Source organism: Phlebotomus papatasi, chromosome 1 (assembly GCF_024763615.1).
Source record: "Phlebotomus papatasi isolate M1 chromosome 1, Ppap_2.1, whole genome shotgun sequence".
In the NCBI taxonomy this organism is placed as follows: domain Eukaryota; kingdom Metazoa; phylum Arthropoda; class Insecta; order Diptera; family Psychodidae; genus Phlebotomus; species Phlebotomus papatasi.
The window spans coordinates 6,593,910-6,620,354 of record NC_077222.1 but is presented as its reverse complement, the minus strand read 5'-3'; the positions used below and the strand labels follow the sequence as shown (position 1 = coordinate 6,620,354).

The 26,445-nt window shown below is 32.1% G+C and overlaps 3 protein-coding genes across 10 annotated transcripts in view; 2 read left to right on the top strand and 1 right to left on the bottom strand.

Moving 5' to 3' along the window:
* The window catches only part of LOC129798621 (protein Skeletor, isoforms B/C), a 65,453-nt gene extending 58,103 nt beyond the window's left edge, over positions 1–7,350 (top strand). For all 4 annotated transcript variants that reach the window (XM_055841857.1, XM_055841856.1, XM_055841855.1 and 1 more), the window contains 2 exons: positions 1,735–1,901; positions 1,985–7,350. In XM_055841857.1, the coding sequence (XP_055697832.1) occupies positions 1,735–1,901; positions 1,985–2,146 (329 nt within the window). In that variant the 3' untranslated portion in view covers positions 2,147–7,350. The remainder of the gene's footprint in view (positions 1–1,734; positions 1,902–1,984) is intronic.
* A 3,256-nt stretch (positions 7,351–10,606) lies between these two features.
* LOC129798619 (2,3-dehydroadipyl-CoA hydratase-like) lies at positions 10,607–17,168 on the top strand. Its single transcript, XM_055841848.1, has 3 exons — positions 10,607–10,726; positions 10,793–11,347; positions 15,944–17,168. The coding sequence occupies exons 1-3, from the start codon at positions 10,630–10,632 to the stop codon at positions 16,402–16,404; spliced, it is 1,113 nt and encodes a 370-aa protein (XP_055697823.1). The 5' UTR covers positions 10,607–10,629; the 3' UTR covers positions 16,405–17,168.
* LOC129798620 (acyl-CoA Delta-9 desaturase-like) overlaps positions 16,257–26,445 on the bottom strand; it is a 29,345-nt gene continuing 19,156 nt past the window's right edge. For all 5 annotated transcript variants that reach the window (XM_055841851.1, XM_055841854.1, XM_055841852.1 and 2 more), the window contains 3 exons: positions 23,665–24,001; positions 22,736–22,921; positions 16,257–18,430 (listed from right to left, as the gene is read on the bottom strand). In XM_055841851.1, the coding sequence (XP_055697826.1) occupies positions 18,112–18,430; positions 22,736–22,921; positions 23,665–24,001 (842 nt within the window). In that variant the 3' untranslated portion in view covers positions 16,257–18,111. The remainder of the gene's footprint in view (positions 18,431–22,735; positions 22,922–23,664; positions 24,002–26,445) is intronic.

The following is a 26,445-nucleotide window of genomic DNA, read 5'->3' as shown; positions in this document are numbered from 1 at the left end:
GATTGATGATTCTTTGTGCAAAAATACGTTTGATAATGAACTTCAATTTGAAAATTCTCACAGTTAAAGGACCTTAAACCCTTAAAGCCCATAAAAATCGTTATTGTCATCATTTTCAACAGCTTATCCTTATTGGGGTCGCTAGCCCATGACATCAAGGTTGACAGCTCACGCCTGTCGATTCTTCGTCACCAGGGTTGGGCTATTTTTTACATTTTACATTTCACATCATTTTTTACATATAGTAAAAAAACTTTAACATGTGCTACATTTTTAACATGTAAAGTTAAAATATAAAAAATTAAAATTGATTTATATGCATCAAATTTCATATTTAAATTTATGTTTTTCACTGAATCAAAGATTTCTCTGTAACCAGTAAAATATTTTGTGGTTTTTTGCCGTAAAGCTTGTCGTCAAAAATGCATGGTGAAATTTACAGGCAACCCCAGTTCAAATTTTCCTCTACCCAGTTGAACAAACCATATAAAGTTAATTAATTCTAATTAAGTCTTATTTCCTTCTTTCTTCTTAACATTTTTTTTTAATATTCCTATATATCTTGTCCAAGACATCACATCCCAGAAAAAAATGTTCATGATGAGAATTAGTCTCTCCTTGGTAACATTGATTCTGTAGTAATGAATGTTTACAAAAATATTTTTTAAATGTTCTAGAAACCACCGTGTTTTGTTATTGAATTGAAACTAACATATTAAACAAAAATTATGATATTGTATCGATTTTTAACAAAATCTGCACAGAATCAGAATAAAACGATCAAAATTGCTAAACTTTCGGAAGCTGGGACGATTTTATATTCAATTTTAACCGTCTTGTGCTGAAGCTGTGCGCTTTTTACTTGTAATTTGTCCTTTTTGTGTTAGAGCTATGAGTGCATTACATACAAGTGAAATCATTTTAAGTTAAGTTGTACGCAATTTGAACACAATATTAACCGTTTTATGCTGAACGAGTGCCGGTTCTGTGACAACCTTTTTAACTTAAGCTGTGCGGGTTTTATGCACAATTATGATCGTTTTTACTGAAGGTTAATTTAAAAATATATATTGTGACTTTATTCTTTGCGTATTGTGTTTTATCCCTGAAGAACATAAAATCCTTAATTTTTCCTGCACTTCTGGAGTTTTTATTGGCTTTTTTAATACACAAAAATAGATAAATAATTCTTCATCAACCCCTCTATTTGAAACACTTTCTTTTAACTTTAATTTTTGGATAAAGGGTGATGAGAAATATAGAAAATATAGGTATCACTGCATTATATTTGCATTGCAATTATTACAAATATACCAAATAGCAGGTTCTTTTCGTATCATTAATATTAAATTCTCTTAAAAGTAATCTATATAATTGGTCAATGTCCAAAACTTTTTACCGTGTATTGCTTACAGAAAATATTCGAAAGATTTAAAAATGCGTAATCTTCCTTTTTACATTTTACATATTTTTACACATTTTTACATATTTTTTACATTTTTACATGTTTTTTACATGTAAAATGTAAATAATATTTTTTACTATGTAAAGGCACACCCTGTTCGTCACTTTAGGAAGGTGTTTAGTTTTGATTCCTAGGTCTGCCCCGAGGTCGAGGTCTCCTCACAATGGCTTGCACAGCTTTTCTGGGGAATCTTTCTGATAATAATTCATATTTTATTTGATTATTACCATTATTCAAATATTACAAGTGCTTTTATTCACATTCTTCAGTTGGTCGCTACTGTGAATGGAAGCACAAGACCGTTGATAAGTCTGCTGATAGTGAAACCTTTGAGGCCTACAAGGAAACATTGTATCTAGACTGTGAGAATAACAAAGAACCTGGCTATCTCAATTGGACAGTCGCTCAGGATACTCCCGATTTGGTGTATTATCAGGTAAGTCAAATCCCTACTTTATCATTTAAAAATCTCCCTATCTATCGAATTTAACCCTGAATTTTCAATTTTCTTCTCAAAAGTGCTACACCCACAAGAATCTCGGATGGAAAATCCATGTGGTTAATCAATTACCACACAGTCACAGCACAAAATTGCAAGTATCCAATGCAATCTATTTGGTTGCATTTGGTGCGATTTACAAGATTGTTTCTGAAATGATGTCAAATTACAAATATGCCTGATAGTTAAAATATTCCCAGTATTACCTGAAATGCCTTTTCAATTCAGTGTTAATTGACTAAGGCAAAGAATAAAATCAACAACCAGGCGATATCGTATCAAAACATATCTAAAACAAAAATGCATGAAAGTGCTCTGAATGACTGTGTGCGAATATATAATTAGTAAAATCTTTACGAAGAGACAAGTTGTAGGTTTTAGGACGTGGGAAGTTTTTGAAATACGACAAAACAAAATTATAAATAATTAAAAGAAAAATGACGGTTTTTAAAGAAATGATCAAATAAACATATCGTTTATCAAAAGCTTCCTAAACACTTTTTGCAAATAAAAATATTTAGAGATATTTGAATGGACAATTTTAATGGTGAAGATGCATTCAACACATTTTGTTGGATGATTTTGTGAGTATTTCAAGAAAATAATGACAATAAATTGTAATTAAGTAAATCAGTGACAATAATTTTACTGAATACTAAGAAAAAAAAAACAGAAAATAAAATATTTGGTGAATGCTGAAAGAAGATTGATTGGAAAACTTTGTAAGAGAAAAACTATTTAGACTGTATAATAAAAAGAAAAAAAAACTAATCTCTATTTAGGTCAATATTTCAGTAATTTTAAGAAGATAAACTATGCACCGAAATCTAATCTTGATAGAGAGAACTCTCGCAAAAGCTTTTTAAATTAATTACCTTCGACTTATTCTGATGAGACAGGATTAAAAGACAATAAACTTTTGTGAAAAAAAAAGAAAAATAATGTGAGAAACCTACAATGAACAATTATCATTGATAGATGGATAATTTTATTAGCTGTTGTTACAAAATTAAATGTTATTTATGTGGTGCAGGACTTTTAGGACTATAGTAAAATTTTAAAAGAGACATAATTATTTTTTACACTAAAAATTATGTTGATTGCAACCAATTTAAGAAGGTTACTTACCCTAAATGCATCGTATTTATTTGGTTAAGGATGAAAAAAATAAAGTTTTGCAATGTTTCTTTTAGAATGCTCAGAACACGGAATTTATTTTACTGATTTGATATTTTTAAAGAATACTTTAAGGGTAAATAAATTATAAAAATGATAAAATATCCGAGTTTTTGTCACATTTTATAGGTTTTGTTATTTTCTCTCTTCGATTAAATTTTTGATCTTAGAAAATGTAGCAAGAAGTGATTAAATGCGCTATTAACAATACTCACTCAAACGGCGATATGGCAATTTAATTTGGTAATTATTATGGTAATTTAATTTTTGCGATTTTGTGTTCTATAAAAAACTAAAATCCCTTGAATGTCCTTTTTCTGTAATTTTGTATGTTTTCCAGTTTTAAAAAATCACAAAATGCAATGGAAATTTTATTGCTAGGGGAGACTGGGGCAAAAAGTCACAAAACGGATATTTAATTTTTTTTACAAGCTACCATAGCGCCCCAGAAACTTCTAATTAGCACAGTTTTATGGGAAATTTACCGCTCTACAACTCTGTGAAAGTCATTTTCTTCTATTTTGAAAGGAAATATATTTATCGAGCCGTTTTTTAAAAGGTAATTTTGTGACCACTCTCAAAAATGCTGGGGCAAATAGTACCAGTCATGAGATACTATCACATTTGGTTTCGCTTTATTACGGGATTCCGTAAATTTAAGTAAAATACCAAGATTACATATTTTCATAGGAAATTTATTCTTCTACACCTTTGTAAAACAAAGTATTCTCTATCTGAGCGAAAAAAGCGCATTACAAGCTATTTTACAAAAAAAAACACACAAAACACTACAAATCGTTTGACCAATGCAAACAATTATTTTCACCGTGGGACATCAGAAATTGTTTCGGTTTTTGTTACTTTTTGCTCCATAGCTTTTGTTACTTTTTACCCCAAGTGGTCGTTTTTAATAAAAGGATTTCTGGAGAAAAGAATCTTTGTAAAATTCTAAAATAGATATCTGATTCGTATTCAAAGAATATCCAGGTCATTTGGGAAATATTCACCAGTGCATCAAATTTAAAATAAGTAGCTAATATTTGATATCTCCTGCACGGAAAATATTTCAAAAATAGGGCTAAAAGTTTCGATATTTTTTATTTTCAAAATTCCTTGTTCAAATTTTAACAAACCTACGACATTAAAGAAGACCTATGGAGGCTGTCTATGGAAAAAAATTCAAGCCGCTATTTTATTTACCTTGAAAGATATTGTATTTTGAAATTTTCGATTTGTAACTTTTTGCCCCAGTTTCCCCTATTATTTTAATTTATTTTCAAAAGACTTGCTTTAAATATAAATTATTGAATATATCAATATTGTGAAATAAAAGGAATTTGTTGCAGAAGTTAATAATAATACGATAATTTTGAGGAAATATCGGAGAAAAATAGTTCTACTTCAGACTCCACGAAAAACTTTCATCACATAACTTCAAATTTTACATTTTGAATTCAACCGTCGTTTAAATTTGAGGAACTCGACTGTAGGGGGAGGTGGGGCTACATTGTTATACGATTTTTTCTCATATTTCTAATGACAACTGAGTATTAAGATGATGCTATTTGGATACACAAAATAATTCTGGATCTGAATAAAATAATTGTAAGGCCCAGCTCCATTTAGAAGTAGGCGAAAAAGTCGTATAACAATCTAGCCCCACAGCTCAAAGTAGCCCCACCTCCCCCTATATACAATGTTTTAAGGGGTAACATCTACCAGAACGTTCAAAATTACCGAATTTTTGTGAATTATTTGTGACTCTGCCAGTGAATCGATCAAAATGAAATTTTCGGGGGTTATTGCAGATGTCTAGAAGAGCACAAAAATATTTTTATTTAAATTTTGAAAATAAAATGGCAGCGTAGCAGTGAGCGGTCTGAAAATAAATTTCGTTTTGAGGCACTCCGCAGCTAGCAGTAGAACTCGAGTAATTTTTATTCGATTGACTTGAAATTTTCAGAGTACCTGCTCAGATATATGCTCTATAGCAACACTAAGGATTTAAAAAAAATATTGTTTTCAGTAACATTGGCAGCAACGTGTAAATAAACACGAATTTTTGTCGAAGAAATTAAATTTATTTGTTTCCAACAAAAGTAATTTTTTATCAATCTTAAAAATTTTATGTGTTTCTAGAGAATATATCTGAACAACTAGCCTGAGAATTTCAAGTTAATCGTATAAAAATTATTCGAGTTCTACTGCTAGTCGCTGAGGGCCTCAAAATGGAATCGGTCTTCAGTCCGCACACTGTTGCGCTGTCATTTTGTATTCAAAATAGAAATAAAAAATATTTTTGAGTTCTTCAAGACATTTGTATTAACTCCTGAAAATTTTATTTTAATCGATTCAGTAGCAAAGTCACAAAATATTCACTAAAATAAACCATTAATTTTTGCCCTTTTGGTAGACGTTACCCCTTAATTAAAATATTAAAAAAAAAATTAGAAATGGTTGTCTTATTTTGTTTTCATTTTCGTTTGGAGTTTGAGTTGATAATAATAAAAAAAAAGTTTTCAATTTAGATAGAACGTGTAGGCTATCCTCTCAATCTGAGATAAATTTTTAAGGTATTAAATATTTAAATCAGTCTTTAATAGCTGTTTCATATTCTACAAAGCCTTGTTTTGAAATGTCAATTTTTTGAAGCTACAATTAATGAAAAAGATACGAGTTAGATTACAACTAAGTTAAAATGCAAGTCAGATGTATTTTAAAATAATTAAAATTTTCTTAGTCTTATTTTAAAAATTATTAAATAAATGCAATAAAGAATAGACTTATCATCTAAAACTAAATTAAATCAATTATCAATTTATCTGTTTTTTGAATACTCCACTTTTTTGGATTTAGAAGTTTTTATCCGATTTATAATTACTTTGCAAAATTAGAAGTTATTTTCAGTAAAATTTTATCTTTAAAAATATCAAGAAGTAAAATAAATGCGAATTCCTGAGTCTTTGAAAAAGCATTCTGTTTTTTCTCCATATCTTAAAATCATGTACATAACTCCTTAATCCAATTTTTACTACCTTAAAACATAATTTGCACAAAGATTTTTATTTTACACTCTCGAAAAAAACACTTCTAAATTTAAACAATTACTAGATGTAAATATATTAAAAAAGATAATGTGTATTATATACAATAAAGTATTCGAAAAGAAGACATTCTTTGAAAATATTGACAATAAAATGTTTACCTTAAAAAAACAAGTACTTCTCTGAATTAGATTTAACAAAAAATAGTAAAAAATATTCATATTGACATTCTGAAATTAAAAGAAAAAGAAAAATGAGTCATTTACCTTTTAAGAAGAAAAAGAATATTGGTGTTAACTCTAAAATTAGAGAGAGAGAGACGGATAATAAAAAAAACTTCAAGAATGAAGGAAATCTTGTAAATTTATACACGTGACGCTCATAAAATAGGCTGGCAGATTGCAATTATTTTCTATTGATAGTAAATAATTAGAAAATATTGAAGAAAAAAATGTGAAACTTTAAGAAAAATAAGGACAATAAAATATATTATCTCAAGTTTCCTCAAAACTAAATTGTCAAATTTTCAAAAAAAGAGAAAATAAATATTAAATAAATTTTATCTCTGTAATTAAAAGATTTACTCAAAAATTAATATCATAATTAAATTAAAAAAGAAAAATGATATCAAAATACTCTAAGGACAATAATGGCACAAAGAAAGAAATGTGAGAAAATATCAAAGAATTTATATTACACGTACATTATGAAGAATTTTATTACTAAAACATTAATTTAACAAAGATTCTCGAAAGATCAATATCAAGTTAAATAACGCAATATCGAAATACCTGGGTCAAACTGAGCTGAACCATATCAGAAATCTGCAGAAAGAGAAAAATCCCACAATTTTAATTTAAGCACTGTTTATCTAATTTTCTGTTAAGACCGAACTTTGTAACCGATTCGGTCAAGTATTAGTTAAAACGTTTTTATTTTGTTACCAACATTATCAGTTAAATTGATACATTTTGTACTAAATACATTTAGTGTTAATGAGGAACTTTTATCCTGAGGAAAATCTAACGAAATTTATTCAAATTTCTTGATATAAAATTTACTCTGTACTTCTTGTAATTAACACTATCGGATATGTCCGGATGTTTTCTCCACATTGAGAACAACACAGATCTGGATTTTTCAAATAAAATGTTTTCGTGAAGAAATACAGTGTTTCATTCAGATAATATTTAGCAGAACGACTTAAGCTTCGGACAACTCAATTTTTTCTATGTTCTCAATAGATTTGACCCATGGTTCTTTTATGAAAATTTGACGCGTTGGATTAGATAATAAAATAAAAAAAAACAAAGGGTAAAATTTGTTAAGAACATCTTGAAAAAAAAAAATGAGTTGTGCGAAGGTAGCGCGCTTTCCCCTAAAATTCGCTTTTTTCGAATTTATTACAGATTTGGAGTTTAAAAGGTAAGAGATATCAACTTCCAGTCTTCAATGACCCTTAATAAAAAGCATTATAGGGGAGAGCCACCATGTTTGGGACACTTTTTTATGTTTCGACGTTAAGGCATTAATTCCAAAACTTGAAATTATCTTGAAATTTTGAATAGCGTTCCGTATACTTACTAGTAGGGTGAAAGGAACATCTATTGACACTTTAAGAACTCGTGTCAGCGTCAGAACCTATTGACACCCTACTCTGTACCATTTGGGATATGAAATTTCAACATATCTGTTTATAGTAAAAAGTATATTACAGGAAAAACGTTATATTACTTATATTTTACTAGATAGACTCAATAATTTTCAACATTTTGACAAAAGTGTCAATAGGGGTTCCCTGTCGAACAGACGTTGATCCGACCCTATAGACTTTATTAAAATAAGTCGATAAAGTCCCAAAACAACTACAGCAGAGTCTCTCAAATCTGAATCTCTCAAATTCGAACGACGGCGACGTTTGGATACAAAATGTCAATTGTGGGGTTATGTTACAAAATTCGTATTCTCTGGATGAATGAAAATCATGGGCTTCTTTATGAATGTTTACATACATTATGATCGTATAAAATGAAAAGGTAGTGTGTTACCACTAAGACTTACGGAAAGTACGGAAATTTGATTCAAAGTAAAATTTAATCTCCCATCAATTTCGATAGTTTTGAAAAAATCGTTTAAATTTGGGAGGTAAAAAATGTCAAAAATTCCCCAGGAGCATTCGAATTTAGAAGACTCTACGTCTACTGTAAGTTTTCTTAGAGAAGGTAAAATATTTAAGCTGAAGTTTTGTTCCAAATACATCTTGTTCGTGGTACATTGAGTTACTTCAGGAATGATCTCATCCTGAGATTGGTTATCAAATTCCTTCAGCTTTCTCCAATCAAATGCTTTTGTCGACATCATTTTGTTCTGCAGTCTCCCGTGTGTTTTTTACACCTAGCAAGCAGAACTTCCTCCAATGCTGTTTTAATTACCATCTCAGACAGGACCTTTTCTTATGAATCTATTGTTTTGGAATTAAAAATATCGCTTAACCCTTCAAGGACGAGTGGGACACCCGTGTCCCAAAAACAAAAGCTATTTTTTTGACAACGGAAAGTCATTTTGCCTTCTTAGTCCGAATAAATAGTTTTTATTTTTGGGACACTGGGGACACCGGTGTTCCATTCGTCCTTAAAGGGTTAAAACACTTATTTTAACAAATGCTAATGACTTTGATCGCATTTATTTTGACAGTTAAAGGTTGTGTCGTATTGGTCGCGTAACCTAGAATTGCATTGAAATTTCGGATCTCAATGAACCATTACTAAATGCCTCAAGTTTGTCCTATTTCAAATTAAATAAATTGAATTGAATTGAATTTAATAACGTGTAATTGCAGCTGTTCCGGTGTTCGCCAGAGAATTCGTTCTTTTCAAATTAAAAGACTCCGAATTTTTGCCAAAGCTTTCAACCCTTGGTGTGGATCTTCATCAGTGGGCTGAGAATTTTTATTAATTTTAGAACATTTTAGACAATTTTTCTATGCTCTCCTACTTACTCAATTACAGTCGTTTTTAACAATTTGAAAATTCGTCTTTCGTCTGCTTAGATATATTATCCTTTGCCACTTTAACTTATTATCGGGTTTTTTTTTAACTATTTTCATTTAAATTATTACGTGTTCTAGTTTCTTCTTGGTGTTCTCTTCGTCACAGCCTTTGTTGAACTGGGATATCTGATTTTCTTTATTCCCCCAAACGGCATCCTCCAGGGTCCATAATCTCTGTGCTTTGTTTCGATAGACGAAAGACGAAAGACGAATTTTCAAATTGTTAAAAACGACTGTAATTGAGTAAGTAGGAGAGCATAGAAAAATTGTCCAAAATGTTCTAAAATTAATAAAAATTCTCAGCCCACTGATGAAGATCCACACCAAGGGTTGAAAGCTTTGGCAAAAATTCGGAGTCTTTTAATTTGAAAAGAACGAATTCTCTGGCGAACACCGGAACAGCTGCAATTACACAGAATTCCGCCAGATATATAGTCCAAGAAATTAATAACGTTTAAATAAAAACTATAAAGGTTAATTACTGTAATTTTCTAAAAAAAATCCCTAAAAAAACTTCAGAACGTGATATAGCAAAGTTTTTATTATTTACCAATAATATTAAATACAAAGACAAAAACTGTGACACCAATATTTTTATAAAGTTCTAAAGAATAGTTTGTAGAGTTCAAATAATAAAAGTAAGTATAAACAGTCTTTTGGTCATGAAACATCTCTATATTGTTGATTTTTTTATGTGTTTTTGGTCACATTTATTTAAATATTCGAAGAATAATTCACCGCGTTTCAAACAACCCGTGTCTCAAATATGGCGACTCTCCCCCTATTTAAAACCATGTTTTTTGGTTTATTTCGAAAAAAGTTCATACGATTTCTTTTATTTTCGGATATGTTTTGAAGGAAGCCCGGACAAATTTTTCTTACAGATATGCCTATGACCGAAAAAATTTCAACATCGAATTTTCGAAGGTCAAAGTTTAACCACTCTGGAGGGTTCATTTTTCAATCGATTTGCTTAAATTTGGATTTTTTGGAAAGGTCTTGCAATTTCCAATCCAACTGCATCGGTCTCAATCGGAAATGAATCTGTAAAATGCTCGCAACTGGTTTATCTTTTCTCAAAATTTTATTTTTATTTATTCGAAAGTTCGTTTTCGGGCTATAGGTCAAATGATTAGAGATATCGATTTTCTGTCTTCGATGACCCTCCTACAAAATCAGAAAGTAAATAATGAATGGCATACCATACCAACCCTTTGTCCTGCTACATAGTAAATATTGCCGTTAGGAATTTGGAAATCTTTTATTAAAAGTCTCCGTAAGTCTCCAGAAGTCTCCAATAAATTGTATCGTAGACATAAACCGTATCAACCTTAAAATATTGTTATAATCTGAAAATCTGTAAAGTGATTGTTATAAGAGTTGATGGCTTTTGGTTATGTTTATTATGTTGAAGTCAGTGCTTCGTGTTTCACCAAAAATCCACAGAAAACACTGGTTTTCCGCTGTTCCAAGGAGCAGAACATGCAGTTCAGGTACGATACGATCAAATTCTGCCTAAATTACTTTAAATCAAACCTTAATATCTCTTATATTACCAGATACACAAAATGTTCCAAGGGAAGTCGATCCGGGAGAGATTGTCGTCTCAAGGCAGGGTTCCATTGGTCTGGTGGGCATCAATCGTCCCTCTGTCCAGAACTGCCTTACAGATGATCTCACTCTTCGTCTGTTCAGTGAGATTGAGCGTCTGGAAGAAGATCCCACCGTCCTGGTTGGGGTTCTTCATGGTGTCGGCGGGACATTCTGTGCCGGCTATGATTTGCACACTATCAGTCAGAAGACATTCTCCAGAGGTTCTCGATTGACCAGAAGAATTCTCCGGAAGCCTTTTGTGTGTGCCATGAATGGGTATTGCGTGGGAAATGGCTTGGAACTGGCTCTCATGTGCGATCTGCGAGTAATAGAGGACAGTTGCATCATTGGCTTCCTGAACAGACGCTTTGGGGTGCCGATTGTTGATGGGGGCACTGCTCGACTACCCGCCATGGTGGGTCTGTCTCGGGCTCTCGATCTCGTCCTGACTGGAAGACAAGTCACTGCCAAAGAAGCCTTCGAAATGGGCCTTGCCAGTCGCCTTGTGGGCAATGGAACTGGTAAGTTTTTCTTCTTGCCCATTAAAATGTAGTTCCAAGAAACTGAATGATGTAGGATATAGGCTTAGTGGCTAAAAAAAATTAAAATCTATTGTCTCACTGAAAAAATGAAATTTAAAAGATGAAATTGAAAAAAATCAAGTAGAGGAAAGTGCGCTACCTTCGAACGACTCAAGCATCGAACAACTCATTTTTTCAATGTCTTTTTAATGAATTTAATCCATTTGATCCATTAAAATATTATATTTTAGTAGATAGTTAAACTTCTCAAATTGTCTGTAAAGAGCCAAGGATCAAATTAATTAAAAACATAAAGAAAAAATTAACTTGTCCGAAGCATGAGCCGTTTGAGGAGCTTGGGGTAAAATGTGACAAGGCAACAAGTTTAAGATTCGACAATTTCCAAGACAAGGAGAATCGAGAATTCTCTTCGTTTTTGACTCTTTGAAGGTCCAAAAAGCATTAAAAAATATCAAAGCGGGGTGTCTTCTAAGAACTAAACTAAGAATAGATTCTTATTAGGAGACTGGACTACCAAACGTACCATGTGAGATCCCTGTACCAAAAAAAAATATCAATTCCTTGCATAGTGTTAAGCGTGTTTTCAGAATATTTTGATTTTATTGAATGCGAAACCATTGTTCGGTTCAGAATTTTCTGTATATTCACAATTTTTGGAATTAATTAGAATTCCAAAAATTCTTCAAAAAGAGATGGTAAAATGTTCCAACTTTTCGGAGTGCTAGAACCGCTAGAACTCACGAAAGAGGGCTCTCAAATAATCCCTAAATTTATAATTGTTAATAAATTGCAAAAAAAAGAATTTTAAAAGAATTTTCAAAAGAATTTTATCTTGAAACTTCAAGCCATAATAAGTACTGAAATAATTTTGGAGTACTCAAATATTTAATCTTTGAAAATTCGAAAGATTTAATCAAAAGCCTCCAAAATGTATTACGAAAATAAAAGAAATCGTATAGGATCTGTCTTCGAAATAAAGTAAAAAACGTGGTTTTGGAGAAGAAAGGAAGTAGGGGAAAAAGGGGGAAAACGTCTTGAGATAATAGTGACTCATACTGGCGGAGTCACCGAAGAATAAAAGTCGATTTCTCTTACCGTTACACCTGTAGCCCGGTAACAAACTTTTGGACAAATAAAAATAAAATACTGGAAAAAGATAAATCAATTTCAAGTACTTTATCGATTTATTACCGAGTAGGACTAATGCCATCGGGTTGGAAATTTTAAGACCTTTTCAAAAAATCCAAATTTAAAAAAATCGGTTCAAAAATGGACCCTCTACAGTGGTTAAGCTTTGACCTTCGAAAATTCTATGTCGAAGTTTTTCGGTTTATCTGGGTTACCCAGATAAACGAAATGTTTATCTGGGCTACCTGCAAAATATACCCGAATATAAAAGAAATAGTTGAAGTCGCATTCGAAATAAACCAAAAACCGAAATAAACCAGTCACCGAAGACCGGAAGTTGATATCTCTTACCTTTTAAGCATCAAATCAGTGAAAAATTCGAAAAAAGCGGATTGTATAATGGAAAGCTTTCAAGCTTCGCACATACAATTTTTTTCAGGGAATACGCGACATAAGGCTAACCATTAAAATGGGTCCCGGTCAAAATTCCGAAAGCCAAAATCCCGATTTCTTAAAAGTGTCAAAGCTACTCCCACGATTGCACCCGCGCTTTCTGGAGGCAAAGGGAAATCTTCTGTGTCTTGGAAAATTATTCTAAACATTTTCCCCCATATAATTTTATCCGTTTCAGGATTTTAAATATTCGGGATTTTGGCTTTCGGGATTTTGGCCTTTTCGGAATTTTGGCGTTCGGTATTTTGAATTTCGGGATTTTGGCTGCCACCGATTAAAATATATTGCCATTAGGGCAGATCGGGAAGATTTATTAAAGCAGAGGCGTGCAAGAACCGTTTAAAATCGAATAAACGTCAAATGAAACATGTACGTAAATGGTTAAAACGCTATCAGAACAAACTTATTTTAACGTTTATTCAGTTTCAATAGTTGTTAGACACCTCTGCATTAAAGGAAAGGGGGAAGTGGGGCACCTTTGAACTGAGGCAGCTTTGAAATTGGGCTTTTTTCATCTTTAGATAGAATTGAGCCTTATCATGATGTAATTTAACTTCACAATTGGTTTTCTGAGTTCAATTAGGTAAAAGTGCCCCACATCCTCTTATGAGAAAAATATTAAGTGTTCGAAGCTAGAGCACATGCTTTTTGGTTTCGAGTAGTATAATCTGTATTCTCATTCAAAGTTTTCAAAAATTTTCATTTGAAGCAAGTTCTACACATTGGTATGAATTTTTGACAAAAAGATGGGGTTTTGAAGAAAATTTGTCTACTTATGTGTAGACAATTTCTTTCAAAAATCATATCAAATTCAAGATAGGTAATTTCTATCAAAAAATTTTGAACAAAATTCATCAAAGTAATTTTTTACAGAATTTTTGAGGGAAACCATTACGATTCAAGATTATTTTTCATGAAAATTTGTTGTTTTCTGCTAAAAGAAAATGATAAAAGCGTTTGGTGAAATTCTTTGGGATAGTATTTAGTGAATTATTGTGGAAAAATTTCAAAAAATGTAAAAGAAGAGTGTTTTTTTTTTGAGATGTCGTTCCTGGTGGAATCTGGTCTAGCTTTGGTCTAGTATTTCCCATGATTTTTTTCTATATATATTGACGGATTGCAACTGTGTATTCCTAAAGGTGTTCTTCAATACAGTTGCTTCCGCTTCGTTCTTAATGGATTACAACAGTGATGAAAAAGAGGAAATCAGTGGACTCTTTGGCATCTCTAGACTTTCCGGATGTACGAACATAACCTCAAAGCTTTGTCTTTATTTTCATCTATAAATATTGTGTGATAATTCACAGTTTTCTATGAATTTTTTTTTCGCGATAATCTCGAAAACACTTTCAACAAAAGAATCCCAGATAGGGTAAGTGTACCAAATTCCGGCCGGCTTGCAATTCCGGCCACATTTTTTGTTCCTCAAATTTCCATGGTTTTTTAGTTTTTGCAAACTCTAGAGATTATACAATACAAAAAATAACAAAAAATATCGTTTCGACGAGCAAGATGATCTAAAAAATGCATTGGAAGAATTCCCGAAGCGCAAGGAACTATGAGGATGAAGGTGGCCGGAATAGACAACCAATGCTATGTCTATATTTTTATTCATTTTAAAATGTATTAAGAATGATTTTAGAGAAAATAAAGACGATAAACTGTCTACAAGGTTCCAAGCAACACTCCTTATAAAAAAGTAACAATGAAATTCATTTTGTATTAAAAATATTACATTTCAAACTTTGTTGGTTGGTGCTTGCATGCAACTATGCCGAAATTTGGCACACTTACCCTACTATCCGGAGAAGTGAATTTGTCGCTTTTTTTCAGCAGAAAAACAACAAATTTTCATGAAAAACAATAACAAGAGCGAGAGACTTGAGAATGATAGCAATCTGTCAAAAATTTTTAATGGAAAATAAACTCAAATGTGGAGTTTTTTTCTTCAAAAATTCCTTCAAAAATAGGAATTTTTCTTTCAAAATTTTTTGAAATAATTTTTGATGAAATCTGCTTGAATATGTAGACACCATAAGGCTATTACTCTAAAGGTGTCTACATCTACACATTATGAGACATTTCTGTCAAAAATGAGCTTCAAGAAGCGTGCATCAAAAAATTTGCCTACACATTGGTATGAATGTTTGACAAAAAGATGAGTTTTTAAAGAAAATTTGTCTAATATGTAGGCAATTTCTTTCAAAAATCATATCCAATTAAAAGTAATTTCCATCAAAAATTTTTGAAGGAAATTACCCTCTACACATTGGAACTAAAGGCGTCTACACATTGGGAGCAATTTTCGTCAAAAATTGCGTTTTTGACAGAAATTTGACGTTTCCCCCTACAACGCTGCAGGGAATTTCCTTCAAAAAAGCAATTTTTGACAAAAATTGCTCCCAATGTGTAGAGGCCATAATTTCATCAAAGTCATTTTTGACAGAATTCTTGAAGGAAACCATTACAATTCAAGATTGTTTCTAATGAAAATTTGTTGTTTTCTGACAGAAATGGTGAGAAAAGCGTGTGGTGAAGTTCCCTGGGATAGTATTTAGTGAATTGGTTGGGCAATTTTCCAAAAATGCAAAAGAAGAGTGTTTTTTTTTTGGAGATGTTGTTCCTCGTGGAATCCGATTTGAAGGAACATTTCCTCTAATTTTTCTCTAGAAATTGCCAGAAGTTACTGCATCAGTGTACAAAGCCACTGCACTGTACACAGTTGCAATGATTTCCGTCGCTTTTTTTCAACAGAGAAATGACAAATTTTCATGAAAAGCAATTACAAGAGCAGGAGACTTGGGAATGATAGCAAACTGTCAAGAATTTTTGATGGAAAATAAACCCAAATGTGGAGGCATTTTTCTTCTAAAATTCCTTCAAAAATAGGAATTTTTCTTTCAAGAATTCTTGAAATAATTTTTGATGAAATAAGCTCCAATGTGTAGACACCTTAAGTAAGAAAAGTGTTAAAATCGAAACTTGCAATTTCAGCGGTTGGTCAGGCTGTTAATGCTGCTATATCAATTGCCAAATTTCCTCAAAAATCTCTCCTTCATGATCGCTCATCAATCTACAGAGCCACATTCGATTCCCCATCTTTTGAGGAATCTGTAAGGTATGAAGCTGATACTGTGACATCAGAAATAGTTGAAGAAGCCAAAGTGGGAGCTCGTCGGTTCGCTGAGGGGTTGGGCAAGGGTGGTAAGTTCTATGACATCAAGAAGAAGCCAATTGCTGATTGGGAAGCTGAGGAAATAGCACGAGAAAAGACAAAAAGGGGACTGGGCAGTGAAGGTCAGTGCAATTTTTCCATAAAACTTTATTTCTCTATGATTTATCACAAAAGGAATATATTTTCTTCTGTTCTGTTTTTCTTGTTTTTTGTTTTGTCTCCAAAGTTAAAAAGCTCTAAACACCGACACAACTTAATTTCATCACTGGGATTGATTTGATCCGGATAAAATCTTTGAAAATATCATTTGTAAGTAGAAAATAGAATCCTTGATTTCACGTATTCCATCCACAAATTCTTTTACATATTTTGTTTTTTTTCTTTATAGCATTCGAAATCCAGTCGCTGTCTCAGTCCTCTATATCCTCCCCGATTGTAAAAAAAATGAATAATAAAGTTTAGAAAAATTCTCACTAAATGTTTTGTCTTTTTCACTATTAAATTTTTGCTTTTTTTTTAGAAAATTCATTTTTTCCCACGCCAATTTTCGAGGATCTTTCTCAGGCCTTCATTCTGAGATTTCTCTCATAGATTTTCTAACAATTACAACATGCCTAACTATCATAATATTAAAAAATTCTTACAATAGAAATGAAGAATTATGAGCAACGCACAGATTCTTTTGTTTTGCAAACAGTCGTCTCGCAATTTCAGAAGTGGGATCGAACTTAGTTCTGACGTATGAAGTTTTGAGTTGTTTGCAGTGGCAAAAGTAATTCTGCGTTCCCTTTCATTTGTTCCATTTACCTTTGTGTAATTTTTTTTCCTATAAAAAATTACTTTCTCGCCTTTTTTTGTAAAATTTCATTCCAAATATTTCAATTGCAAGGTTTTTGCTAAAAAATATTTTTTTTCTTAATTCTTTTGAGTTTTTTCTTTTATTCAAAAAATATTTCATCCTATATTCATTATCCAGCTCCTTTCAAATTCTCTTCACACAGTTTATTCTTTTTCTTCTTACGTTATATTTCTTCTTTGTTTTTTTACAAACATTTATTTATATACATTCATACATATAAATAATTATTTTTGTAATATCTCGGTTATCCTCCTCATTTTGGCAAATTTATTTTGTTGTTTTTTTTCACTTAATCTCCATTACCTCGCGGAATATAGTGGAAAATTATTGTAAAATTTTCATAGTGTAGAAAATATATTATTTTCTCTCTAAATAGGTTATGAATACCTCTGGGACAAAGTGTATAGAGTATCATTAGATCAGTAGAAAAATGTGTGAGATTATTGAGAAAAGCTCGAAGAGTTTCAGTGAAATTCCTGAGTGGTTAAATACAAATTGAGGGAAATATTCACAAAATTGGATATTCCTTTTTTTAATTTTGAAGAGTGCTCTTGATCAAAAAAATTGAAAAATTTTCTGTATTATTCAATAATAATCCACTGAATATCCCAATTTTTCACACAAAAAACCCTTTCATTTAAAAACATTTTTAGTTTGCAATATCCTGTGGCACTTTGGGCCCTTTTCTTGCGGTTTTTCCTATTCCCGCCATTTTTCTGTGCTTCTTTCCATTATTCCGGATTTTTTCTTTAGGTTTTCCATATAATTTCTACACAGCAAGTGTTTACTATGACTAAATGAAAGAAAAAAGAAAACCGTCACATTTGGATTTACTGATGGGAGATCGTGTGAGATGAACCATGAATAAATTCCTATCGATCTTCATGATTCGTCCCACACAATCAGCAGAAAAAAAAAGAAATAAATATCCACCATTTAGTGATTGGGTTCTGACATCTTTCACATTCATTATAAATATTTTTGCTTTTTGCGTTTTATTTTTTAGTTAATTACTTCTTTTTTGATCAGTAGAATTTAATTTCTCAATGATTGTAATCTGTTGAGTTTACTTTTTGAAAAACCGAAAATTCAAAATTGAAAAAAATTAGCAAAAAATTAACATGAAATCTATTCATCCTTCTTATTTATAATAGTTGCATGATCAATTTCAATTTGATCTTGATCCTTATCACCCCAACCCCATAAATTGTGAGATCCATCCCCTGTCCTCTTCACGCGCTTCTCAATGATGTCCGACGACACGGTCTTGAGATCGTATGCCCAGCCGATCTTTGCGAATAAATCAATGAAAGCTGTGGTTGAATTGAGACGGTAGTTGCCCAATTCGGCTGTCTTGTAGTCCCAGGGGAAGACATGATGGTAGTTATGCCATCCCTCTCCAAATGCAAACATAGCAACTGAGCTGTTCTGAGATGGGTTGATGGTCCTGAAGAAAATAGAAAAAAATTTCATATTAACCCATTCCTTACCATGGTATTATATATCATACGCAAATTGAGTGATTTTAGATGATTTATTCCAGGGCAATTGATATTCGAATTGCTGTCGGGAATGGATTTTTAATTACTTTAGTCCTTCAATTACTTGAGAAAAATAGTCTGACAGAGATGAAAATACATTTTCTTATTGTTTTCTTGCTTCGCGGAAATTAAAAACTTGTTAAAATTGGTCTTCATCCTCTTTTCTGATTTGAATTCTGATTGCCAATTTGTGTTTTTGGATAGTTACTCTATCTAGGGGTCAATTCAGAGATTCAGCTGATTACTGATTACACATTTATAAATCTGAATCCCAATTCAGACATCCCATTATTGCACTGAGAAAAAAACGGGGGTGCGATTAACTTCTTTTCCTCATAACTTTAACACTTTTTAGGTGTAAAAATATATCAACATTTATTAATGTTAATTTTACACCCTTTTAATGGTAAAATTAACATGGAAAAGGGTAACTTTAACCCCTAATACACCTAAAAAGCATAATATTTACACCGATTTCGGATCAACACTACAGGGTAAAATAAACATTTCCGGAATGTTATTTTAACTTCTTCGGATTTCTCTCAGTGAATGACCTGTATTATATTTTCCACGCGATTTTCTTGAAAAATTATTTAAATAAGTGCTTGTATTTTCATTATTTTTACTTTTCTGTCATTTTTTTTTTATTCCTAAAACAATATTTTGTTGCAATCTACAAAGAGCCACCGAAACCGTAATTAGAAAATAACTGTGAAGAACTCGATATTATTTTTTATTTTTGCCTTCCGTATTCCAAACCATGAAAGTTTTTCTTCCAAGATGTGATTGATTTCTTGGACTCCAGTCTGTTGAATTTTTATTATTCAGAAGTTTTTTTTCTAGCTCGCATGTCTCGAATATTTTTCCAACTTAAAGACTATGAAACCCTGTCGGGGTTTCTTGTGATGGTTTTCGATTTCGAAGCCGATTATAAGAACACGAACAAAGAATTTTTGGGAGCAGTAATCCGTCTTTCGGAAGCCTCCTCTCTATCCAAGACTGGCTTTTGGCTTGCTCTATCAATGTGAATAATTTATTGACAAAGTGAGGGGCGATACAATATTTAATTTTCAGAGACCTTGTATTTGACCTTGTGTGACCTTGATTTTCATACTATATATTCTGTATCAAGCATAAAATGTCGAATGATAAAGAAATTTATTAATATAATGATATAAAATTGCGAAATTTTAGTTGATTATTCTATAAATTTTACGAAAATGACAGACCCCTTTGAGAAGTTTTGAATTCCCGCCAAACTTCAAACTCTCCATACTGATTTGCGATAATCAGTAGGGGAGACTGGGGCAAAAAGTCACAAATCGAAAATTTTAAAATTCAGTATCTTTCAAGATAAATGAGATAGCGGCTTAAAATTTTTACCACAAATAGCTTCCATAAACCTTCTTCGATATTGTATGTTTCTTCGAATTCGAACAAGGAATTTAGAAAATAAAAAATATCATAATTTTTAGCTTTATTTTTAAAATATTTTCCTTGAAGAATATATCAATTATAACCTACTTATTATTCAAAATTTATGCACTGATGATTATTTCCTAAATGACTTGGATTCTTTGAATACAAAGCCGCTATCTATATTAGAATTTTACAAAGATTCTCCTCTCAAAAATTCTTTTTATTAAAAACGACCACTTGGGGTAAAAAGTAACAAAAAGTAAGAACACCCGAAACAATTTATGATGTCTCATGGCAAAAAAATATCAATGCCATGTGTCGCCGCTTTTTGTTTGCATTGGTCAAACGATTTGCAGTCTTTTGTGTCTTTTTCTAAAATAGATTGAAAAACGTTTTTATCGTTTAGTTAGAAAAAATGGTGTTTTACAAAGGTGTAGAGGAATGAATTTCCTATGAACATATGTTGTCTGGGATTTTTTTTAAATTTACGGAATCCCGTAACAAAGCGAATCAAAATATTATAATATCCCATGCTTGATACTATTTGCCCCAGCTTTTTTGAGAATGGTCACAAAATTACCTTTTAGAAATCGGTTCGATAAACGTATTTCCTTACAAAATAGAGGAAAATTACTTTCACAAAGTTGTAGAGCGGTAAATTTCCTATAAAACTGCGCTAATTAGAATTTTTTGAAGTGCTCGAGTAGCTTGTAAAAAAATAAAATATCCGTTTTGTGACTTTTTGCCCCAGTCTCACCTACAGTTTGTTAATGTATTTATTTTAAATAGATAATTTTTTTGTTTTGACTACTTTTACTCTACGTAAATTTCGTTCTACGGCCAAATTATTCAAAAGAATGCCCCTGTAGGTATACAAATTTTTCTCGATGCGTAATGCCATTTCGCGCGTTTTTTCGGTCCCAAAAGTGTGCATAATCCCGGGACTGAGTGTACTAGCTGAATTTTCGAATTTTATAAACGTAATATTAAGTTATATTAATAATCCTAATTTATTCAAAGAAAAACGTTAGCTTTCCCTCTAGAAATCCAATTTAGGGAATCTCATTTCTATACCTAAGAAACTTATGTAGGGGAAGGTTTTGCACCTTCGTAACGTCGCAGGTTCGTAAATGTTGATTTTTTTCCAAGTTACTAAATAAATATCATCCATGGTCATATATTCTTATAGCTAATCCCACATCTCACATTTCCGGACAACCTTGGGAGCCTAGGCCTTTTTTCCTGGGTTCTAGAAGCAAAAATAAAAAATGGGCCTAAAATCGCAATTCTGATGTGTATTATTTTATGCATTTTTTCACGCTTCAAGAGTCTTTTCGAAGAAAAACAACATTCCAAGTTATAGAAAGTTTATCAGAGTTAATATTTACCGTGAAAATCTTTCGCTAGAAGGGGGTGGAATTGTGGGCGAAGAAAAGTTCACAAAGATTGCCTTCAGTTGCAGGTTCGTAGAAATATCAGTCAAAATCATTGACTAACAACTCTGTGAATTCCAGACTGTTTTGGGACACACTGTGCACGACGCTCTGGATATTTTGACCCATCCAGAGATTCCACTGAACAAGTTGACAAGAAAATTGTAATATTACAACGATTACAACATTTTTCAAGAAATTCTCGAAGAAAAACACGCACTTCCACAGCAAAGTGAGACTTCATCAGATGTTTTTGTTTCGCTTCTGTCAAATCGAACATTAAGCCTAAATCTGCTTATGGTAGGTGTGATTCTTTCATTGTCCATACGGTGCGTTTTAAGCATTTTTCATACAATTTGCTTTGTTTTCAAGCGGAGTTTTCCTCATTTAACTTTAAATTAATCACTGGTAATTCTAAGAATCACTGATGTTCAAAAAATGTTCTGTAAGACAGATTCGAAGTATTAGAGAAATTACGAGGATTACAATAGGTGTGGTTGCTTCTTTCTGATTTGTGCAGTGATGAAACTAGACTGTTTAAGGTAGATGTGATTCTTTAGTTGCCACTTCGATGCATTTCGAGTATTTTTCATAAAATTTTCCTTGTTTTAAAGTGAAACTTTCCACATTTCATTTTAAATTGATGGCTGGTCATTTTTGAAATTAGTTGTGTCCGAAATATGTTCTGTAAGACTGTTTGGAGGTGTCAGAGAAAATCCGAGGATTACAATAGGTGTGATTATAAGAGAATCACACCTAACCGAGCTCTGAACTGACTGTCAGAATGCAGGGAAAACATGGTTTTCCGAGTGTCAAAAAACATGTGTTAGAAAAATAGCTTAAAATTGATCTTTTAATGCGTGATATCTTCTACAACCAGTGAAAAGAAGTAGATAAAAGTTCCATCTAAGTAGTGATGCCCAAAATTTTTGTTTCCGGTGTAACGTCTCCGGGGAAAATGAGGCCTACAGAGGTTGGAAAAAATGGTACGAAGCATTCCGGTACCGGATACATTCGTGAAAAATGCTACTACATTTTCATTTTCCTGTACAGGAAAATCCAAGGACTTCCAGGAATTTTGTGAGGCAGAATTATGAACCCAATAAGTGAGAGATTTTTTTGACATAGTGATATAATTGATTCGGTTTGTGTGGCATTCAGTAAAAAATCTTAAATCATGGATTCCTTTTTTAGTACGAAGGTTCAAAACCTTCCCCTATCAGTTAATTTTGGAAACTTATAAGATCATGCGTAGTTCCTTCAACCGGCGCTATTGGCGTTAAAATCGCAATTAAATTGATGTGAGGAAAAAATGGATTTTATAAGCTAATTAAAAAAAAAACAAGAAGTTGTACTTACTTATCGTAGGGCTTGCTTCCCCAAGTGTGAGCTGCACTGTTAACCAACCACGTGACGTTCAGGACAAAGGTATACCGGAACATTGCAGCCACAAACCAGGAGTTCTGCCACGTCTCACCCCATACGAATACCGGAACAAGTGTAGGAATGATGAAGCACATGAGGGGCATCATGAGCATGTAGTACCTAATCAAGTGAAAAGCAACTATTTTAGAAATCCTTCATATTCATAAAAAAAATTTGAAATAAAAACAATATAATGAGAAAAAATCAATTTTAAATGATAGCCATATGGCAGGAAGTGATAAAGTGAATAAACTTGTCAAAAGTTAAATTTCTGTGAGTTAAAAAAAGTCGCTAACAAATTGGGCACTACTGTTGATCATTAAGTTATTTTATACGTAATACTGCTTTTAAAAATAAATTTCCATATTCCATTAAAGAGTTTATGAGTTTAGTTTTATTAGAATTTTTAATTAAGAACATATTATAATATGTATTATAATTTTACTACTTGAAGTTTTACTCATAAATATGATATGCAAAAGCAGAGATTAGCATTTATTTATTTTCAAATTTAGGAGTATTCCGCGTAATGAATAGACAATTTTCCGGTATTTTCTTGAAGAATGACTTGGATGAAAGAAATGCTGAGATATTGATTACCATGAGAGATTTCCAAAAGTGTTATGCGTAGTTTAAATGACGAGAAACATAAAAGTTCAATTTGCTTATTGTAGCGCGATTCTAATTCTCCGCAAAATTGTAAACAATCAACGACAGTGTTTCTATAAATTTCTATGGAATAGTTCATGCTTCAATGGACATTGTGAAAGAATGGCAACTTGAAAAAAAGAACTCGCTAATGCGTTGACCTTTGCATATTTGTAAGGTTACTCTGTGAGGTAATATCGGTGTATTAAACTTACTTCTTCTGAAACCGCAGAACAGGATCAGCCTTGAGGTCAGAAATGTCCAGGTTGCGTCCTTTAGCGATCACCTCGGGATGCTTCCGGCACAGAAGCCAACCGATGTGGGAGAAGAAGAAGCCCCTGGTGGCATTATGGGGATCAGCATCTGTCTCTGAGAACTTATGGTGAACTCGGTGATCACGAGCCCAGTGCATGGCGCAGTCTTGGAAAGCGATTGTATTGAAGATGACGAGGATGATGCGCAGAGGTAGTTTTGCTTTGTATGCTCGATGTGCCCAGAGCCGATGGGCTCCAGCAGTGATTCCCAGACCAGATACCACATAGAGCACAAATGCTACAAGAGATTATAACAAGAGAAGACTCGTCATTGTATAATCAATAAAATAATAAAAATTTATCATGCAAAACTATTTATTAATTTTACTATTATAACAGTGAAATTAACCCTGCTCTCATTAGGAATAAAAAAGACGATTAAGGCGATAGAATTTTTATCTACGACCTAACTATTAAATTTAAAATTTTTAAAATATGTGATATAAGTCCATTGAGATTTTAAGATTGCCTAATCTTTAAATCGAACAACAAATTGTGCGGTAAGTTTTAAAACAATAATAATTGTTTAAGGTAATCTTTGTTCGGCTTTTGGTCGGTGAGATCGTTAATAAATCAAAGTGTCTGAAGGGACGTTTTTTTTAAAATACATTGTTAACTTACTAACGTACAAAATGACAAAAATGACCTGGGATATCACAATAAATATAAATAATAATACTTTTAGTTGTGTATTTTTCGAAATATTAAAATTACATTTTCACTTAAGTCGCTCTTTAACCTTTCAAAAATCTCAAAACCATTTAATTTTGAATTAAAAATCGGTTTATGGTGATTTACTCTTAAATGTTGTTTAAAATCTAATTTTTAAAATCTCCAAAATATGCTTTTAAGAGAACTTTTAGGAACTTTTTAATTACCTTTTCTCAAAGAAAGCTACAATGTTGTCTTGGAAGAGCTTTTGAAGAATATTTAAATAGCTAGAGCTTTTCATATCAGACACCAAAATAATCAAAATAGGTTTCAAACGTTTTCTTTATGGCGCTAGCACACCTTTTAGATCGGAAAAATTTCATGGGATCGAAATTCACATCCCTTTCTCAAACATTTTGCATATGTCTATCCCAGTCTTTCGGACTCTTCTTTTGAATGTCACACCAAATTAAATTTAGTTCAATCGAATTTTGAGTGCGAAAGAATGAAACATCGATCGGCAGAACATTTGAGAAAGAAAGGGATGTGAATTTCTGTCACATGAAATTTTGCCGATCTAAAAGGTGTGCCGGAGCCAAGGGACAATCTTCTAATTTAGGCTGTCTTTCTAAAATCCGGGCTTCGCCCTTGCAGGATTGTAAGTATGTCGATTTTTATCGCTTTTGAAATAGAGATGTCCGACAGGATATTCAAATTAGAATTAAATTTAGCCAGAGCAATCTAGTCTATAATGGCTGGGGCACACATTTTAGATCAGGAAAATTTCATGAAGTTGAAATTCGAATCCCTTTCTTTCTCATATGTTTTGCATATATCTATCTCATTCTCTCGCACTCTTCTTCTTCTCTTAAACTTCACTCCAAATTCAATTTAACTCAATCGAATTTGGTATGTGAAAGAATGAGATAGTCATATGTAAAATATGTGAGAAAGAAAGAGTTTCGAACTTCGACTTCATGAAATTTTCCTGACCTAAAAGGTGTGCCATAAAGAAATAAATCTTAGCAAAAGAATGATTCCAATTCTGTTTTTTTGTACACTTTTTAGATCGATAAAATTTCATGAAATCAAAATTTCTACTCTTGTCTTTCTTAAACTTATTGGACATGTATATTTCACTCTTTCGCACTCAAATCCAAATTGGATTTGCTTTGATGCTCTCAAGAAGAAGAAGAGTAAATCAAAGTAGGATGGATATATGCAATATCTATGAAAAAGATGAAGATGGATATTTTGATTTCAGTAAATTTTACTGCTCTAGGTCTCACTCGATGTATTGTAAGAAATTTTTGTCATTTTGAAATAAATAATATGAATATTTTAATATAAAATTTCTTACTATGTGTACACGTCATAAAATGTTTGACAAAAGTATAATGGTGCTATTCCAATGAAAAAGTGATCATGTTTTTATTAGCACATTACTGTTCTCAAGTACTAAAAAAGACCATGTCTGTTCCCATACGTCATTTCAAAGAAAATAATGAGTAGAGAATATTAATGCTGCTCGCCGACTTTTCAGCACTGAGCATTCACGGGAAAACTCACGGAAAACCTGGGAAAACACTGACTGACTGACACTGACTGAATGTCAGGTGGCATTCTGATCGGGTGAAAACTTTCTCGGAGGGAATATTCGAATTCGGATTTCGGTTGAACTTTTCTTTTGTGTCGGTTACTGTCATGGCTATTTGGTGATTCTTAAACACGACAAGGACTGGGAAAAATATGATGTTTTTGTGTAGAGAGAAGAACTTTACATCCTGTCAATCATGATAAAGAAAATGTACAAAATACTATGAAAGTAAAAACATTAAATTAATCTTGTCGATTTCCCAACCGAAATCCGAATTCGAATATTCCCGCCGAGCAAGCTTTCACCCGGTCACAATGCCATTTGACATTAATTGAAATAACATGTGGGAACAGTCGGTCTTTTTAGTACTTGAGATCAGTAATGTGCTAAAAAAACATGCTCATTTTTTTCATAAAATTGTTATATTCGTTCAC

What these genes read in the sequence shown, in the direction of transcription:
- LOC129798619 (XM_055841848.1), top strand. Translation starts at nt 10,630, where the DNA reads ATGTTTATTATGTTGAAGTCAGTGCTTCGTGTTTCACCAAAAATCCAC. An exon ending in GAGCAGAACATGCAGTTCAG is followed by an intron (nt 10,727 to 10,792) that starts GTACGATACGAT and finishes TTATATTACCAG; the next exon opens with ATACACAAAATGTTCCAAGG. An exon ending in CCTTGTGGGCAATGGAACTG is followed by an intron (nt 11,348 to 15,943) that starts GTAAGTTTTTCT and finishes TTGCAATTTCAG; the next exon opens with CGGTTGGTCAGGCTGTTAAT.